Genomic DNA, 19,065 nt, shown 5'->3' on the forward strand with positions numbered 1-19,065 from the left:
CCCTTTTGGGCACGTCTTCCCTACATATGTTCTATAAGAGATTTGAAATTAAGAAGAAAAACTTTCAAAACAGCTTGGATCTTTTTTCAATGAGATGTTATTAGTGGAAAATGAATATAAATAGACCAAAAGATGTAACTGGTACTTTTACTATCATTCTGTTGTGGAAAGTCAGCACAAATATTCAATGACCACTTTAAAAAGCTGCTTAAACCTTCATTCTTTGATAGTGGGCCTGTCTTTATTTATAAAATCAGTTGATTGTTTAAAATAACTGTAGCTAAAGTTACTCAGAGCCGCTGTAGAAGGTCCAAAGAGCCCGAGTTAAGCAGCGGTAGCTGGAGAGGAACTGAGAAACAGCATTAAAGCTTTTGCTATTTGCTTGTTCCAGTTGAATTCAAATAGAAGATGTAAGACATCAATTGTATAGTAATTTTATGTAAATTTAACAGTGATGTTAGAGATAAAAGGCAGAATAGATAAAAAACAAAAATATATTTTAACTTTATCTTGTTGCATTGAAGTTTCACATCCCACAGTGAGTCGTCTCTGTCCCACGTTTGGTGAGTTGGGATCTGGTCAATCAACCAATCAAAGCTTTATTTATAAAGCGCCTTCCGCAACCCTGTCAGGAAGCCCAAGGCGCTGAAGGTCTGGTCGTCCTACTGATCAGTTACAGTAAAGGGTTACAGTGATTTGGAACATTTTCAGATGTTTTTATGTTCGGTGTTCTGTGAATTAGTCTCATAATAATTGTTACTTATTAGATGATAATCCCTAATCATTGTCTGATCAGTTCTGTCAGTTTATTATATTTAGCTCTCTTGAACAGTATGACTGGTAGAAAATTGTTTGCATTGTGCAAAAAAAATCTAATTAAATAATTTTTTAAATTATTCTAAAAATAAAAGAATGCAAATGTCACAAAACCCACCGTAGAATAGATGCACATCTGCAGCAAGGACCTTGTTGGGGGGGGGGTAACCTAGTTGCCCCTTTTTTCACAGCCTCTGAGCTTGCAGGTATGAAAAATAGATGCATGCAAACTAATAAAATACTTTTTTGTTCTTTTCTGTGCACGGTTTGCATTTTTTTTTTTACCACGTGGCTTTACGTATTATTGCTACAGCCTCGCTGTCCTGGATAGGACGTAACCCATCATGACATGGAAAACGAAGCGATGCATTATTTAAAAACAATGTATCATCAGTTGATTAGTTCTTTGCGATAAAGTCTTAATTTAATTTTTAGAAGGTCTTAAAAAGTCTTAAATTGAATTTTTGGAGATCCCTGCCTATACTCTAAAGAATGTATCGCAAAAAATATCGTTACAGCGTGTGCTTCAAACGTTTTTGTGTATAGATTAGAGGTAATTCCCAGTTTGGAGCATTGGGATCAGATTGGAGTAAACCTTCTGACATGACCGTTTCTGTTTGTGTTTGCCTCTGCAGTAGTACAGATGAGGTGTTGACCCCCGAGGACTGTGAGAGCGTCTATCATCTAGTTTACTCAGCACACAGGCCGGTGGCTGTCGCTGCTGGAGAATTCTTGTATAAAAAGTATGACCAGTGTTGTGTAGCTTACATAAGCCTTTTTCTGTGATGCACATTTAATACCAAATGTTCTCACAGATTGTTCAGCCAGCGGGAACCAGAGGAAGAGGGTGCCCCTAAAAGGAGAGGCAGACAAAGTCTCAACGCCAACCTTATTAAGACCACTGTCTTTTTCTTCCTTGAGAGCGAGGTAAAAACTTTCAGAATACGTTTGTTGGTTCTCATTTCTTTGTGTAAACAGTCAGTAAGTGTGAGTTTCCTTAGCTCCATGAGCACGCAGCATACCTGGTGGACTCCCTCTGGGAATGTGGGGCTGAGCTACTGAAAGACTGGGAGTGTATGATCAGCTTATTGCTAGATGACACGTTACCAGGGGAGGAAGGTATGGATCTGCTTATTTCCACGTTCCTGGAACATGAATGCGTTGATGTGAAGGTTGCTTATTGTTTTTCTCCCCGTAGCTCTTACAGATAGGCAGGAGACGGCTCTGATTGAGATCATGCTGTGCACTGTACGCCAGGCTGCTGAATGCCACCCACCGGTAGGACGAGGCACAGGCAAGAGGGTAAGAGTGGCTTTGAGCTGACTTGACTTTAAACTGTCCAAAATCAGCTGGGCTGATTGTAAGTTCTTACTTTAAACTTTTATCTTGTTCTTGTGTTTTGCAGTATTTGGATTACTTTAAAGCATCTGTTTTATATTGTCAGCCATGCCTGTGCACACTTGAATTTTTAGCCCATGTAGAGTTTTCGTCCGTTTTGTTAAGGGAGACACCGATTAGAACATTTGAGCCAGTATCAATATAATAATACTCCTGTCACGGACGATATTCGACAATTTAAATAGTTCTGCTACATTTTTCACACTGTAAAAACAAACGAACCATTTACATCGCTTGCCCAAACAAAAACAAACAGATGCGTGAGTGTGAGTGTGAGTGAGTGAGTGAGTGAGTGAGTGAGTGAGTGAGTGAGAGAGAGAGAGAGAGAGAGAGAGAGAGAGAGAGAGAGAGAGAGAGAGAGAGAGAGAGAGAGAGAGAGAGAGAGAGAGAGAGAGAGAGAGAGAGAGAGAGAGAGAGAGAGAGAGAGAGAGAGAGAGAGAGAGAGAGAGAGAGAGAGAGAGAGAGAGAGAGAGAGAGAGAGAGAGAGAGAGAGAGAGAGAGAGAGAGAGAGAGAGCTGTGTGTTCAGCCTTCTAACCCAGTGGTTCCTAAAATGGGGTCCCCACAATTTTGTGTGTGTTGAGGTTGTGAGGATACCAAGATTATTTTAGTTACGTTTATAAAATCCAGATAAAACACCCAATAGTATAATCAGAACTCTGTAAGAGGCATAACTCTGCATGTCTGTATAAAGTTAGTAATTTTTCACTTTTAAGTGTAGTAGGAGTTAGTGTTGGGGGCCCTGGTTGACTTGGACACAGGAAAGGAGGTCCTCATGAAAAAAGGTTGGGAACCACAGTGTTTCCCCTAGGAATTTTTCCAGCTGTGTGTGTGTGTGTGTGTGTGGGGGGGGGGGGGGGGGGGATTATGACACGTCTCACCTTTATGTTAATATTGTTTTATTTGATGCACTCCACTCTGAACTGCACCAATCCAGCAACTGTTGCATTTTAATAACTAGTATTAAAGGTGAGTACACCAATATTTGCACAAGAATAATTTCTGTTTTAAACTCTCAGTGACACACTTTGCAGGGGGGATGTGGCATTTAATTTTTCTTGGCGTCTGGAAAATCATCTCCTTTTTGCCCCCCTTTATTTGACTTTCTGCCCCCTTTATTTTGGTCGAAGATCATTACTGGGCTGGCCCTGTTAAACACCTTCTACACCCCTGCTTAGTAGACTTAATGAAGTATTTTTAAGCCAGTATGAAAATGACTGAAGCACAAATTTACATACAGGTGCTGGCCAGTAAATTAGAATATCATCAAAAGGTTGAAAATATTTCAGTAATTCCATTCAAAACGTGAAACTTGTACATTATATTCATGCAATGCACACAGACCAATGTATTTCCGATGTTTATTACGTTTAATTTTGATATTTATAGGTGACAACCAATGAAAACATCAAATCTGGTATCTCAGAAAATTAGAATATTCTAAAGGCCAATGAAAAAATGTTTGTTTCTCTAATGTTGGCCAACTGAAAAGAATGAACATGAAAAGAATGTGCATGTATAGCACTCAATACTTAGTCGGGGCTCCTTTTGCCTCAATAACTGCAGTAATGCGGCGTGGCATGGACTCGATCAGTCTGTGGCACTGCTCAGGTGTTATGAGAGCCCAGGTTGCTCTGATAGTCGTCTTCAGCTCCTCTGCATTGTTGGGTCTAGCGTATTGCATCCTCCGCTTCACAATACCCCATAGATTTTCTATGGGGTTAAGGTCAGGCGAGTTTGCTAGCCAATCAAGGACAGGGATACCATGGTCCTTGAACCAGGTGCTGGTGGTTTTGGCACTGTGTGCAGGTGCCAAGTCCTGTTGAAAGGTGAAGTCTGCATCCCCATAAAGTTGGTCAGCAGCAGGAAGCATGAAGTGCTCTAAAACTTCCTGGTAGACGGCTGCATTGACCCTGGACCTCAGGAAACAGAGTGGGCCAACACCGGCAGATGACATGGCACCCCACACCATCACTGACGGTGGAAACTTTACACTGGACCTCATGCAACGTGGATTCTGTGCTTCTCCGCTCTTCCTCCAGACTCTGGGTCCTTGATTTCCAAAGGAAATGCAGAACTTGCTTTCATCAGAAAACATAACTTTGGACCACTCAGCATCAGTCCAGTCCTTTTTGTCCTTGGCCCAGGCGAGACGCTTCTTGCGCTGTTTCATGTTCAAGAGTGGCTTGACACACGGAATGCGACACCTGAATCCCATGTCTTTCATGAGTCTCCTCGTGGTGGTTCTTGAAGCGCTGACTCCAGCTGCAGTCCACTCTTTGTGGATCTCCCCCACATTTTTGAATGGGTTTGTCGTCACAATTCTCTGCAGGGTGCGGTTATCCCTAGAGCTTGTACACTTTTTTCTACCACATTTTTTCCGTCCCTTCGCCTGTCTGTTAATGTGCTTGGACACAGAGCTCTGCGAACAGCCAGCTTCTTTAGCAATCACCTTTTGTGTCTTGCCCTCCTTGTGCAAGGTGTCAATGATTGTCTTTTGGACAGCTGTTAAGTCAGAAGTCTTCCCCATGATTGTGGTGCCTTCAAAACAAGACTGAGGGACCTTTTAAAGGCCTTTGCAGGTGTTTTGAGTAAATCAGCTGATTAGAGTGGCAGCAGGTGTCTTCTATATTCAGCCTTTTCAGAATATTCTAATTTTTTGAGATACCAAATTTGGAGTTTTCATTAGTTGTCACTTATGAATATCAAATTTAAATGTAATGAACATTGGAAATACATTGGTCTGTGTGCATTGCATGAATATAATGTACAAGTTTCACGTTTTGAATGGAATTACTGAAATATTTTCAACCTTTTGATGATATTCTAATTTACTGGCCAGCACCTGTATTTGGCATTATTGACCAATATTTTTTATTTAATTTATTTGTTAAGAACATCAAGATGCATTACAGTGAACATTATAATAAGCCAGGCAGACACTGTGCAACTTTTTCACTCGTAGCACTCAACTTCAGCTCAAACTGTACGACTTCAGCGCAGGGAAGATCTCACGAGTGATGCGCTCACACTGCACGACCCAGTTCTCGGATGCGACCTGACTGCTCACACTGTACGTCTGGTAGCAACACGTCGACCCTAAAAATATGCTAAAAATAGCAGTTTTTACTCAACACGTCAGACTTTTTTGTCTTGTCTTGCCTGTTGTCCTTCGGGAGTGCTACAGGAGGACACACAGGGATTTATGGGGGTTGGATGAGGAAAACGAAATAAAGAAAGTAAATCTGTGTTTTGTGATCAGTTTAATTTGACATGAACACGACAAACACGCTTTCTTGACAATCTTTGTGAGTAAAAAAACGTGTAGAAACAAAAACGAACAACGTGTGTTATTGGGGAAATAGCGGGCGAGCAGCGGTGATGCAGGATTGCGCATGCGCCGTGAGCGGTTCTGATACTTTTTGGGTTGCAGCTGCTCGCAGCGCCGCTTCAACAGTGCGATACCCTCACGAGGGACGAGCAAAATATTAAACACTCCAGAAGTCCGTGCGAGCTCACGATTGCTGATCGGTAGCTGGTCACGTGGTGTTAATCGCCTCTCGTAACCCCCCGTACACTACACGACTGTTATGACCCCGGTCATAAGGAATGTTATTTCTTTTATTTTTATAATCTTTGTATGTCTAGTGTTGTTTTCAGTGTGCGGGTGCTCAGCGCAAAACTCGCCCCGATGTCGTGGATTCTCGCACGAGTGGAAAATCGGCTCAAAAAAGTGAAAAAGTCCCACAGTGTCCGCCCGGCTTTACTGTCTGTGTGTGTGCATTGATGCCTGGGCCGAGCTGACGGAGCTCCCGGCTGCAGTTTTGTGTGTAGGGAGGGGCGGGCGCTCTATCTGACTGGCCAATCACAGAGCGTGAAGACAGTCAGTTACCCAATGAGGATTTCATTCAGCACGATTACAGATATTTATGAGTTTTACACTCGTTTCATGCTCGTATTCGTCAAAAATGCTTTATCCGTACGCTCATAGCTGTAACCACCCTGCCCTGCCTCCTCCTCCTTGCTACCTGCTGGCTGTGATCACAAGCAACAACACAGTAGTTCCCGCTGCTTCTTCGGGAAACGACGCAAAAAAAAAAAACATCAATAAAACTTGGTATCTTGTAGGCGTGGCAGAGGGATTTCAGCCGTGGTGGGCCGCCACGGCTACGCCTATGTAAGGGAAACCCTGAACCAGTTAAGGATGTCCCGATACAACTTTTTCCGATATTGCAGCTTTCAGTATTGACCGATATCGATATCAATCCGATGTGATATCAGCACAAATCATACATACTTTTACCTATTTCGTAGTGTGGAATGTAGAAAAGGCTTGAACAAGTGACTTTTTAATAACCTTTGGTTGCATAAATGTGAACAGCTGAGGGAAGAGACTAGAGGTGGGAAAAATGATCGATTCTAAGATGCATCGCGATTCAGCCTTGCATGATTCGGCATCGATGCAGCAACGTGACACAATGAGATTTTCTCCCTATGTCTATGTCGGGGGTCGGCAACCGCGGCTCTGGAACCGCATGCGGCTCTTCCATCCATCTGATGCGGCTCTCTGTGCTTGTAAAATAATGAATGGATATTTAAATAAAATGCTTTATATTTTACTGCATTAATTTTACATCTGTAAGCCAATTCTAAATGTAAAGATTGTCTGCGTAAACCTGAACAGGTCCAACCCGGTCTTACTGTGAGACCGGGTAGACGCGTCACGCTTGTGCGTAATCATATGCGTGTTCTGAGCTGACGAGGATGTGAGATTCTGGGATTCTCCTCAGCTCCTGGATGCGTCGCCACATTGGAGACAGGAACAAGCGCTATTCAGCCAAAGTTTCATAATCAGGGAACATTTTCTAAGTGACAAGTCTCGCTTCAGTCGGAGGAATCTTCCTGCATGCGCCCTGGTTCTGCGACGCGCTCCAAGCCCCTCTCCACATCTTCAGCTCACTGTGCGCCGTACGTACGCGCTGACAGCGAGTTGCGCTGAGCTCCGTGTCCAGCTCAGATGGGAATCATTTCTTAAGTGATTTAGCTACATCTGCGATGTGCGAAACGAATAAAATGTCAGTTCGTCTGCATACGTCGGGGTAATTCTTTCTATTCGTTCTCCGTCAAAATAAACGGTCAAAAACGGGAACTATCCGGTCAACACAACACGAGCCCTGCTTTTAACTGTTTCGTTTTCTTGTGAAAATAGATCAAATTAAACTTGATTAACACCAGAGCCAGCCGCACTGCACCGTTATCTCCGTCACTGTAAACGAGGGAAAAACAAAATGATCGGATCCTTTTCTGACCTTCCCCACCTACAAAGTTTAATTACAACAATCAAACGTGACAGAGCCTGGATTTGTATTCTGAACAGTCTAAACATGTTTTTAAAAGAAACGTATGACAAAAGTGGCACCTGCTCAGTAAAACCACCAACAGGGTGAAGACGGGCTACAACTTCTGGATCCACTTTATATAAATCGTTTTATTGATTATCTTCTTATGAAAGATAACTTTGATGTACACGAGCGACCGACCGGTACCGGCTGCTGTCTAAGGGTAGGCCCCGCCCACAACGCCGCGGCTGCTGCGGTGTTTTCTTTACTGTGGGATATGGGTAATAATGGCTCTTTGATGGGAACAGGTTTATGCAGGACAATAAAGTTTTGAGGTATTACTTCTGGGGGCAGAGTTGCAATGACATGCGCACTGCGTTGTCCTAGAAGCAATTGGACAGGGATACAGGGCCAATATTACCAGTAATCAAAGGTGTACCCGTTACATTTAAATCGGATGTCTGGGCTAATTTCTGTTTTGGGATCCTGGATGTGAAAGAATCACTTAACACAGTATTTGTTTACTATTTTTAAGTTCAGTAATATTCTATCTTAAAGCTGCTCTACCGAAAACATGATTTCTTGATTATTTAAGTAATTATAGGCAGCACACTTTAAACATTATTGCTCACTATATTGAATAGATGAATGTTCTGTTTTTCAGGGATTTCAAAATCAAAAAGAAATTGAAAACTATTCTACTGCTTTTATTAAGTAATGAAAATTTTTGTGTGAAGAATCGTGATGCATTTCAGACTCAAATCGAATCGTTAGGCAGATAATCGGAATCAGATCGAATCATGAGGCAGGTAGAGATGCACACCACTAGAAGAGACATAAGGAAAAAAACACATTGTTCACTGACCAACTGCTACAAGTTGTGTCTAAAGCAGGGATATTCAATTCTGGGTCTGGAGATCCGGTATCCAGCACTTTTTAGTTTGTACTGTTTCAATACACCTGATTTTAATCAGCAGGTGATTAACAGGCTTCAGCAGAGCCTGATGAGCTGCTGCACACGTGAATCAAGTGTGCTGAGTCAGAGAAACCACTAAAACGTGCTGGATACCGGACCTCCAGGCCCAGAGATGCATACCCCTGGTCTAAAGTTTCAATTTCACACACTGCGAAAATCCTTGTGTAATGGTTTGTGATCCTGCTTCAAATGCACATTGAGGGTGGACGTATAAAACGTCCCCGGTTCTGTTCAATCTTTGGAAGCTTTTGCATGACAAGTGTTGCACTGAGCCAAACTGTCTAATTTGGACTTTAACAAAAAATACTAACAAAAAATACTGGCACATGGTCGACATTGCTCCTTGCTAGCAAACACTGTTCTGATCACGTGGACTTTGCACGCTGGATCTGGGCGCTGCTGGATAGAATTGCTGCAGTGGAATTTAAAGCAGAACGGACTGCTTATATCGGAGATTTTTGATGCAGTCCGAAGTCCGATACAGTTTTTTTTTTTTTTTTTGGGGCCGATACCAATATCGGAACGGAACATCTCTAGAACCACTGTAATCTAACCAACTCTATTTACCCGGTCAGGTTATGACGGCTAAAGAGAAGAAAACTCAGCTGGACGATCGAACCAGACTAACTGAACTGTTTGCCGTGGCTTTGCCGCCTCTACTGGCCAAGGTACGTTACAGCCACCTGATGTTTTACCTACAGTGTTTTCTCGTTCATCTCTTAACATAAGCTGTCATGTTTTATTGACAGTATGCTGTCGATGCAGAGAAGGTGACTAACTTATTACAGCTGCCTCAGTACTTTGACCTGGAAATTTATACCACAGGACGTCTGGAGAAGGTGAGACAGATTTACCTAAAACATCATTTCAGTCAGATCTTTGTTCATTTAGTTGGTTATGATGTTCAGCATGAAAGGGCAGTGCTGTGATCTGAATCGTGGTTCTAATGCAGCATATTTACAGCAAACATGTTTAAAACCTGAAGTATTCCATAGTATGTTGCAAAGGATCGTGTCTGCAGCAGCTAGTAAAGCTGATCTATTTTTTACATTAATAGTGTTATTTTCCTCCGCCATTAGCAGCTAACGTATGACATGGATCCTTTTATCCCCGTGTTGTCCAGCATCTGGATGCCCTGCTTCGTCAGATAAAAGAAATCGTGGAGAAGCACACAGACACCGAAGTGTTGGAGTCCTGTTCGAAGACCTACCACGCCCTCTGCAACGAGGAGTTCACGATCTTCAACAGGGTGGATATAGCCCGCTCGCAGCTGCTGGACGAGCTGGTGGACAAGTTCACCCGGCTACTGGAGGATTTTCTACAAGAGGTAGGAGCGTCACTCTACCTGTAAACACTAGCACACATGCAGTGTTAACAAGGCTGTTATGAACGAGTGTTTTATCTACCCGCCGTGTCCCATAAATGCAGTATTACATCAGATCCTGGATATGTGGTGTTTATAACAGCAGGTGGTCATCATGAAACATCACTTTATTATCTCACAGCAGCAGCATTTGATTACTATGCTGTAGGGCGGGGCGATATGGACCAAAACTTATATCTCCATATCTTTTAGCTCAATTCCGATGTACGATATTTATGTCGATATTTTTCCTCCTGTAAAATATTTACACGTTAACTCACTTCAAGCTGTCTAGAGGAATTATAAACATAAATCAGTAGATTAAATGCATGAAAATGTATTGATTCTTGTCAAACTTTAACCTTGGTGCCTATTCTCTGGTACAGCTGTGTGTTAACACACACACACACACACACACACACACACACACACACACCACACACACACACACACACACACACACACACACACACACACACACACACACACAGTTGAGAGCTAGAGGTGTATCAAATGTCCCATAGGCACTTTTTAATGATATATTTATAATTAATGTAAACTTATTTAAATGTCATCTACATGTGGCCATATCGTTTATTGTTCAGAGAAAATAAAAATCTATCATGTTAAGCTAAATGTATGATGATGTAATTGCAGCTACTGAAGGTCACATGGGTCGTGCACCGTGGAGTTATTAGTTATCAGGGCAAACATGGCTGCAGTCTAACAGTATTGGCTCATATCAGCGATTATAATGTAATGGCTACTGTCGCCATAACCCGCGCCTTACAAACTCTTCACCAGAATCACTCGTAACGGAGTATTTACTAGCATAGCAAAACCGGAAAAAACCAGAACTGGAAAAACATTTCTCACCCGTTGAGCTCACCTTCAAAATAAAACGTTAACTCAATAGTTTACTATTCAAACCCTTACAATACGTTTGAGGTAATTTGGCCACTCCGGCTATCCGTAGATGTTTCCTGATTACACAGGGGAGGGAGGGGTTTGACTTGTCTCTCCGCACATGCAGGATGCAAAAACAGAACTCCGTTGGCGTTAAACGTCCCCAAATAATTAAAAACCAGGATGCCAAATGCAAAGTTTAGAGCAGCACTTTTACCCAGAGGCTCTCAGATTGAGCAAACTTGTGAGAATACATGAAATAGCCGCTTAGAGACGGAGCAACATGTCGCTAGCATAGAGGCTAATCCCTAGCATAGCAGTTTGACCAGTTATATCGATACAAAGATATCTTGTTTAAAAATTTAATCGAAAAATGTTAAAAATATTGATAAATCGCTCAGCCCTACTATGCTGCTAACTTCTCGTATTAAGAGTGTGATGCTTGTGTCATTAACTAAGGTTACTGTTAGATGAATTTACATTTCCTTTATTAAATTTCTGCAGGGTGAGGATGCTGATGAAGACGATGCTTATCAGGTTTTGTCGACTCTAAAGAGGATCACGGCATTTCACAAGTATGAACCTCGGCTTTCCGCTCTCGTGTCACCGTTCGAGTTTCTGAATCTACCGGATTAAAGGCAGCTGTTTCTGTCTGATTTTATCGCTGTGGTCTAGTGCACACGACCTGTCGGGATGGGACCTCTTTACCAGCAACTTCAAGCTGCTCAACACGGGGATAGAGAACGGAGACATGCCTGAGCAGGTAATTCACCACCAACAGGGAAATAAATCCTGAATGTTTTACGATAGAAATTTATGTTTTCTTTTCATCTTCTTCTTTTGAGCAGATAGTCATCCATTCACTGCAGTGTACCCACTATGTCATCCTGTGGCAACTGGCCAAGTTGTCTGAGGGCAGCTCCAGAAAGGTGAGGGCTGGTTTTAACTGGACAAAGACTTAAATGTGTCTGCTTGTCCGGGTCGTGGGGGCAGCAGCAATATCCTGATGGGAGCCGGGATCAGTCCTGCACCCCTCCGATCACCAGGCAACCCACTCTACCTCTCGAGCTACTGCTATTCTTCCTCCAGCGTGTCGGGGATCGACCCGGGGACCTGTACCAGAAAATTTAGATCGCCTCTTCACCACAACAGACTGGTTTAGTGTCCCCATCACTGCAGACGTTGCTTGTGGAGTTCTCACTAGGGCTGGATGAAATGCCCTCAAATCAAATCAATCACATTATATTAGCAGTTCACCTCTGTGACAATAAATGGACGATAACAGCCTGTGTGACGGTTGGAGGGAGTGGTGTCAGTGATAGATTTGGCCGAGGAGAAGCCTGTTCCTCTAATGATCCTAGTAGCTGTGTTGTCTGGTCTCCTGTGACAGATTGGACCCAGGTGAAAGGTGAGACAAAGTACGCTTCCAGCGATCCTTTGAGTATGAAATCAAAGAAGCAGTGTACTCGACCCGGAGCCTTACCGGGGTCTGGAGCAGAGGCTTTGGCAGTTCCATCGCCAAACACTAAAAGTGGCTTTAGGGACCTGAAGGTAAATGTGTGATTGTGTTTGGTTTTTAGGATGATTTGGTGACCCTGAGAAAGCAGATGAGGGCCTTCTGTATGATGTGTCAGCGCTACCTCACTAATGTCAACACGGCCGTCAAAGAACAGGTGAGAAGGTCCCCTTAGGTTGTAAGTTGGTTCCATAAAGGGTTTGTTTCTGTAAACCAGCCTAAAACACAGGAAGTGACGAGTCTCCGGCTCTGTAAAAGCTTTAACGTTTCTCCTGCTGTTCTTCCTCCTCACAGGCTTTCACCATCCTGTGTGATCTTCTGCTCATCTTCAGCCACCAGATGGTTTCTGGAGGCAGGGAACACTTGGAGCCTCTGGTCTACTCCCCAGAAGACTCTTTACAGTCTGAGCTGCTCTCATTCGTCCTGAACCACGTCTTCATCGACCAGGACGACGACACAAACAGCACAGGTGCGGACGCAAATCTGTTTCTGCTTTAGCTTCACCTGCCCAGGTTAGCAGGTCAGAGGGGCTATAATGAGGGACATTGTGATTTCAGATGGGCAACAAGATGATGAAGCAGTAAAGATCGAAGCTCTGCACAAGAGGAGGAACCTCCTGGCTGCCTACTGTAAACTCATCATCTACTGCGTGGTGGAGATGAAAACGGGGGCTGACATCTTCAAACAGTACATGAGGGTCAGTTTTACACGCTGGACTCAGACATGCAGAACAAGCGTTATTCTGAGCTTCAACAGAAAGGAACGTTTTCTCAACCCGGTACGTTCTGTTTGCCCCTTCTGCAGTATTACAACGACTACGGTGACATCATCAAGGAGACAATGAGTAAGACTCGGCAAATCGATAAGATCCAGTGTGCCAAGACGCTGATTCTGAGTCTGCAGCAGGTGGGTGACCACGCTTGTTTGCTGCACTCATCTGAGGGAATCTCAGTCTAATCGTCTGCTCCTACGTTTGCCCTAGCTGTTTAATGAGATGCTGTCTGAACTGGGCCACGGCTTCGACCGCTCCTCCTCTTCGTTCTGCGGCATCAAAGAGTTGGCCCGCCGCTTTTCTCTAACTTTCGGTCTGGATCAGGTCAAAACCAGGGACGCCATCGCTATGCTGCACAAGTAAGGCTCCGTTCCCGTCGTTATCGTCACTCCTTTTTTGGCTCTGTCTCTGGAAGCTGTCATGTGTGACAAATGACTCCATCAGCACCGACTCTCCTTTTAACAGGCTGCTCTTTGAGAGGTTCAGGCGATGAAATGTCATTCAGCCAGCTCTGTTGCTCTCACAGGATGGTAAAATTTCAAGTAGGAACAATATAGACCTGGTCAGAGGAAGATGTTGTTGCTGTGAAAACAAAGAATACATTTATCCTAATGGAAAAAAGACACACGGTTGTCCTGGAGCATGAAGCAAATGTTCTTTTCTGCTTTTTATGTACTTAATCAAATTAAAGCAGTTCTTTATCTTTTAATTATCTTAACATTTTACTAGAAATGTAAATTTTCACTCAAAAGTTTTTGTTTTTATTGTCAGTGTACTCCACATGTCATAAATCTGGTACGATAATTTAATCTACTCAAATAAACCTGACCAAATATCATAGTTGCACATTCTGTGCAACAAATACACAGTTATAGTAGTAATGTGTCTTATGAATTTGATGTCAGAATTATTTATTTATAATTTAGGATGACTGGAATAAAATGTAAACTTTGTGAACTAAGCTAAAATATTTAAGGTGCAAAATCTGACCTCGGTACCATTAGTTTGTCTAAATCCTCCGAGGTTTTAATGTTTATTTATTAAAAGTAAAAACAGTCAAGCTCCTGTATTTTATTGAAACTGAAGCAGAAGAGTGCCGGGTCGCTGGGTCCCGGGCTCGGCCGGCTAGGGGGTGTGAGGCGGCGGGCGGGCCTGTGGACTTGCCACTGATGTCTCCCGGGACTCTGCCGGCTGCTGGTTGTGGCCCCCCGGGGCGATCCTCTGTGCCTCTCGAGGGGGGCGGGGGTCTTCCTGGTTGGGGTCTCCTTGGGGTTCCTGTGTTCTGGGGCAACTCCTGGATCTCTGAGACTTGGAGCTCCCCCCGTCTCCTGCACACCTTTGGGGGGCGGATCTGTGGTCCCTCACACTCTCTGTTGGACGCTCCTATAGAGAAACCTTACATAAACAAGCACGTGTACACACACAGGTGCTCACATGGTGTTCTCAAAAGTATGGGCTTGGGAACGTTAAACACAGGTCTTAAGGCGGTCGTTGCCACTAAATGCACTGTGATTTATTATCGTGTGATTGTTCAGTTAAACAATGTTGATTTTATATTTCATCATCAGGTTGACGCAGTGATGGCTTGCTCCTGATGTATTTTTGTTGTGTCCCTTTTTTCTCTCTTTTCTTTTTCTGCAAGTCTAGAAGCAGACTCTTGTTCATTATTGTTTATTTTTGTGGAACCCCCCCACCCCCCCACCTTTTCTTTTCCTTTCTCTTTCACCTCTGTCTCCGTGTCTGGTTGGAATTACAAAGCATTCAAAAACAATAACAATAAAGTTTTAAGTATCAGGCGTGACATTAAGAGCAGACGCTTTGATGCTCCACCTGAGAGTAAATCTGTAAGGCTTGTTACCAGCATTCAGACATCAATTCTGCTTGCTTCACAGCCAGACAGGACACGGGGGAAAAAACTGAAGCAGAAAACATGGTTACAACTAATTTGTCTTTTTAAAAACAGGAAAATATCAGAATAAATGGTTAATATTACTTTTATAATTCATTCATAATAAATGAAATATCGTCTTGCCCTGATTGGATAATAAACTGCCAATAATACTTTTTGGGATTATTTGTTCTTGCTGCTCCAAGCGTCTTCAGCTAATTGTGTTTATGGCTGCAGGGAAACATTTAACCCTTTAGAGGCGGATGCACGAAACAACAATCACGAAATTATTTTCTTCAAAGATGGACCTATTTATAGGCCAATGTCAGCCAAACAATTATATATTTATTGAAAACAGACGAATATTAGGTCAGTGTCTGATATAAAAATATATAATAATAGAATATAATGTGGTGAAAGCCGTATATTATGTTGATGGGTGTAAGGCTGCAGCTAACGAATATTTTAGTTTTCGAATATTCCACCAATCCTCCTTTGATTAATGGAATATTCTATTTGACGAGGTTTCAAGTGAAACAGGATTGTGATCTGCTGCTAAAAATATGAAAATAAAACAAAAGGCTTGATGATGTGTACTAAATTGGTTTTGTCTAGTTCCCTCTTTCCCAGCTGATATTAATAGTTTATAAATATTTTATGGAACAAAATTTCACAAAGTTAATTAACATTTAGGTTTGTATTAAAAAATCACTCATAGTGTAAAAATATCCACGTTATGATCAGTACAATGTAATTATTTCATTAACATGTTCAGTAGTAAACTACTGGAAATGCTAGTAACATTAAATTTCTACTAGTAAAAATGTAATGGTGACATATATATTGTATTATGTATGGGTTGCTACTAGGGCCCGACCGATATGCTTTTTTGGGACCGATACCGATACAAAACTTTTGACAAAGGCCGATAGCCGATATAATGGCTGATAAATCTCCCTCACACAAAAAAAGAAAGAACAATTTTCTTAAGCTTAAACCTTTCATTTTCTGCCTTTTTGATGCAAACTTATTTCTCTATTACACACCAAAGAACTGTCTCAATAACTCACTACGGCTTCCAAGTAATGCAAATAAGATTATTTAGCAGATCTCAAAAACAACAGAACACACAAACTCAGTCACAGCATAAATCCAACATTCAAGTTTCTTCTTGTAAACTGTGGTTTCCACAAATGCATTTTGACTTAAAGGAATATTCCACCACTCGGTAAAACTGTGTCTTGTTAAGATTCCCCAGTTAGACAAGTCAGAAGAAGCATTTTATAACCAGCCCAGTATGATCTGGCAGCAGTTGGTTTTCTTAGTTTATCATAAAACAATGTAAGTGAATTCACATACATTACAGTGTTTTTTCTTTGTAGGTGAATGCAAGCCTTCCCTTCCATTGCTTCATGCTAAAACAACTGGTTACAACATGTTTTTCTGACTTCGATAACTCTGGGGAATCTAACAACACACACAAGTTTAGGGACAGAAGATCCCTTAAGAATATTAAAATAATAAAAATGCAGCAATAAATAAAACGTAATACTTGTGCTTTGTAACAAAGTAGCACTCTGTGGAAGTTAACTTGGTGAACTTATTCACCCTGGACAGGAAATAATTGCACATAACAGGGGTGGACCTTTAAAGCGCTCGAGCGCCAATGGCGCTAAATTTTCTCGTCGGGCGGTAAATACTTGACGACTTACCGCCCGGGTGGCGCCCAAGCCTTGTTTGTCATTTACACACCGGTTTTCGCCTACATCATGGCCCCGCCCTGTAGGAAGCCGCCGTTTTCGTTTCGCGCGCGTGAACCTGCGCGCCTCTAGCCACGTACTGCTCTTGTATGATTCGTGCACGTACTGCAAGATTCTAGTTATAGTCACGTGAACTATAAGTTCACTATTAAAGACGAAGTGGAACCACGCTAGAAACACACAAGCACGCAGGAAGATGGCGCCGCCACAGGGATGGGATTTCTTGATGAAATCTCCGGCAAAACGCTTTAAAACTGGTGAGGAGACGCGAGACAGTTCGAAACGGTATGAAGCAGAGAAGCGTGTGCGTAGGTGGAATGATTCTTGGCGGTTTAAAGAAGACTGGAGGCGCAGAGAATGGCCGTGTTCGAGTTGAGCAGCGGCTCGCCTGGAAAACAGACGAGAGCAGACGGAAGAAGCAGGGGGAGTCGCTGAAAGCCGGCGTTTAAGTCGGACAGATTTCCCTACATGTGTAGCTCGGGGGTGATGATGGCTGAAGATAGCGTTCACACTTGTTCAATTTTAATTCTGGTGCCTGTTAGCAGCTGAAACACATCCTCACGTGCTTGTGGATATCATATATTGTATATGGAGACCTGCCTGTAATAATAAGAAAGGTTATCAGCTGTAGCTTCAGTGTGCTCATAGGAAACGTGACAAAAGAACACAAATCACATTTCTCTTTATGGCCTATATAGTTGTCATCATCAACGTAACGTGACTTACAGAATACATGTGAACAACTAACATTTCATGTTCTACCACCGGATGTTTGGATCAAATATGAACCAATCAGATCAGATCAGGTGAGAGCCAGGCGTTTCCCGTCATCCTCTAGGTTTTGCAGCCGGTGGAGAGCAACTGCAGCGCCTTGCTCCAAAACCTGCGGCCGCCTTGACCTCACGAGTTTATCGTTGCCTACGTATGCATGACGTCAGAGCAAGTCGGCGTCAATTCGGACACAAATCTAACCGGCATGCACTGCTCGCCGATCACCGCTGGTCTAATCTGCGCAGAACTGGCTCATCTCGAACACAGCCAATGGCTCGAATACAGCAAAGCGGAGTTGGTGATGTACTGCGTTGTATGCCGGAAGTATGCGACGACAAAATTGAGTTTTGTTGAGGGAACAAACAAATTCAAACTTGAATACGTTATTATGTTTGTGAACGTGTACAAAATAAAGGTTTATTACATTTGAAACGGTTCAGTTGTTATTTTGACTCGTTTTGGCAGCTGACCAGCGGGGCCGGTAGATTCTTGGCGGGGCCGGTAAATATTCAGAGTTACCGGCCCGGCTGGCCGTTTGGTTTTGAAGTTAATGTCCACCCCTGCATAAGAAACATAAATAAGAATAAATAAATAAAAAGTTCCAAAACAATAATTTGTGTTCAAAGTTCAAAGGAGTGGAGCCACACAACATGAGTTCATAAAGCTGGCGCCATCTGCTGGATAGGTAGCGCAATAGCGGCCGTCTTTTTTTTCCTATAGCCGATACTGTTAATGACCCCAATATCGGCCAATATATCGGTCGGGCCCTGGTTGCTACAACGGCTTGCCATCGTTCTGCTGCGGTGTGTGGAGCAGACTTGTAGCAACGCCCCAGACTCCCGGTAGCTGCAGCGGTTCTGCCCCACACCGCTGCAGACATCCACAAACAACCAGGATGGTGGAGAGTTTTCTTCTGCTTGTAGAGTTTAGTCGTGCACAACCATCATGTTTTTTTCTGAATGTGAGCATGCTAGCTTAGCATTAGCTAATCTTCTCATAGTTTCACTCTTGATCCCACACTTTGGAGCGTTTCTGCCTTTTACAGTGGCTTGTGTCTTCGCTGGTTTCTCCGTTTTCCTCCACAGCACCTAGATCACCACGTAGTCTGCCACTAAAACGTGTTCAGACGGTGGTGTGCACATTTAAAAAAGCTTTGAATCAGTAAAAAAATGAATCGAGTAATTTAACGAGTCAAATTATTCGAAAATTAGTTTCAACCATAATGTGGTGGTAGGAGACCTGCAGATTGCAGTGCAGCAGAAATGTGATGAATGTACTAATCCTGGTATAGACCTATGTGGAGCAAATACAAATTATTTGGCTTTAAAAGTTTAATAGAATTTTTAAAATGTAAAGCAAAGTTTAAAACCATTGTTTTTATTGGGGAAAGTAAAGATTTAAATATAAATTTGGTAAATGGGGCCATTATTATGTTGTTGTAATAAAAATGTTCATTTTTCTTGGATGTTTAAGGATAAAAAGAATTTTTATATTAAAAAATTCACATTTCTTACAAAAAACAACATGAGTAGTTGAATCTGCAGTTTCTGCACAATTTGAAG

At 42.5% G+C, this 19,065-nt stretch overlaps 1 protein-coding gene across 1 annotated transcript in view; it reads left to right on the forward strand.

Moving 5' to 3' along the window:
* stag2b (STAG2 cohesin complex component b) overlaps positions 1 to 19,065 on the forward strand; it is a 63,059-nt gene that overhangs the window by 35,870 nt on the left and 8,124 nt on the right. The window contains exons 13-27 of the mRNA XM_070544361.1: positions 1,452 to 1,559; positions 1,632 to 1,743; positions 1,818 to 1,935; positions 2,015 to 2,118; positions 9,103 to 9,195; positions 9,277 to 9,366; positions 9,651 to 9,854; positions 11,301 to 11,371; positions 11,472 to 11,559; positions 11,645 to 11,725; positions 12,377 to 12,469; positions 12,607 to 12,781; positions 12,870 to 13,009; positions 13,117 to 13,218; positions 13,295 to 13,443. Of these exons, the coding sequence (XP_070400462.1) occupies positions 1,452 to 1,559; positions 1,632 to 1,743; positions 1,818 to 1,935; positions 2,015 to 2,118; positions 9,103 to 9,195; positions 9,277 to 9,366; positions 9,651 to 9,854; positions 11,301 to 11,371; positions 11,472 to 11,559; positions 11,645 to 11,725; positions 12,377 to 12,469; positions 12,607 to 12,781; positions 12,870 to 13,009; positions 13,117 to 13,218; positions 13,295 to 13,443 (1,728 nt within the window). The remainder of the gene's footprint in view (positions 1 to 1,451; positions 1,560 to 1,631; positions 1,744 to 1,817; positions 1,936 to 2,014; positions 2,119 to 9,102; positions 9,196 to 9,276; positions 9,367 to 9,650; positions 9,855 to 11,300; positions 11,372 to 11,471; positions 11,560 to 11,644; positions 11,726 to 12,376; positions 12,470 to 12,606; positions 12,782 to 12,869; positions 13,010 to 13,116; positions 13,219 to 13,294; positions 13,444 to 19,065) is intronic.

Source organism: Nothobranchius furzeri, chromosome 1 (assembly GCF_043380555.1).
Source record: "Nothobranchius furzeri strain GRZ-AD chromosome 1, NfurGRZ-RIMD1, whole genome shotgun sequence".
NCBI classification, from domain to species: Eukaryota; Metazoa; Chordata; class Actinopteri; order Cyprinodontiformes; family Nothobranchiidae; genus Nothobranchius; species Nothobranchius furzeri.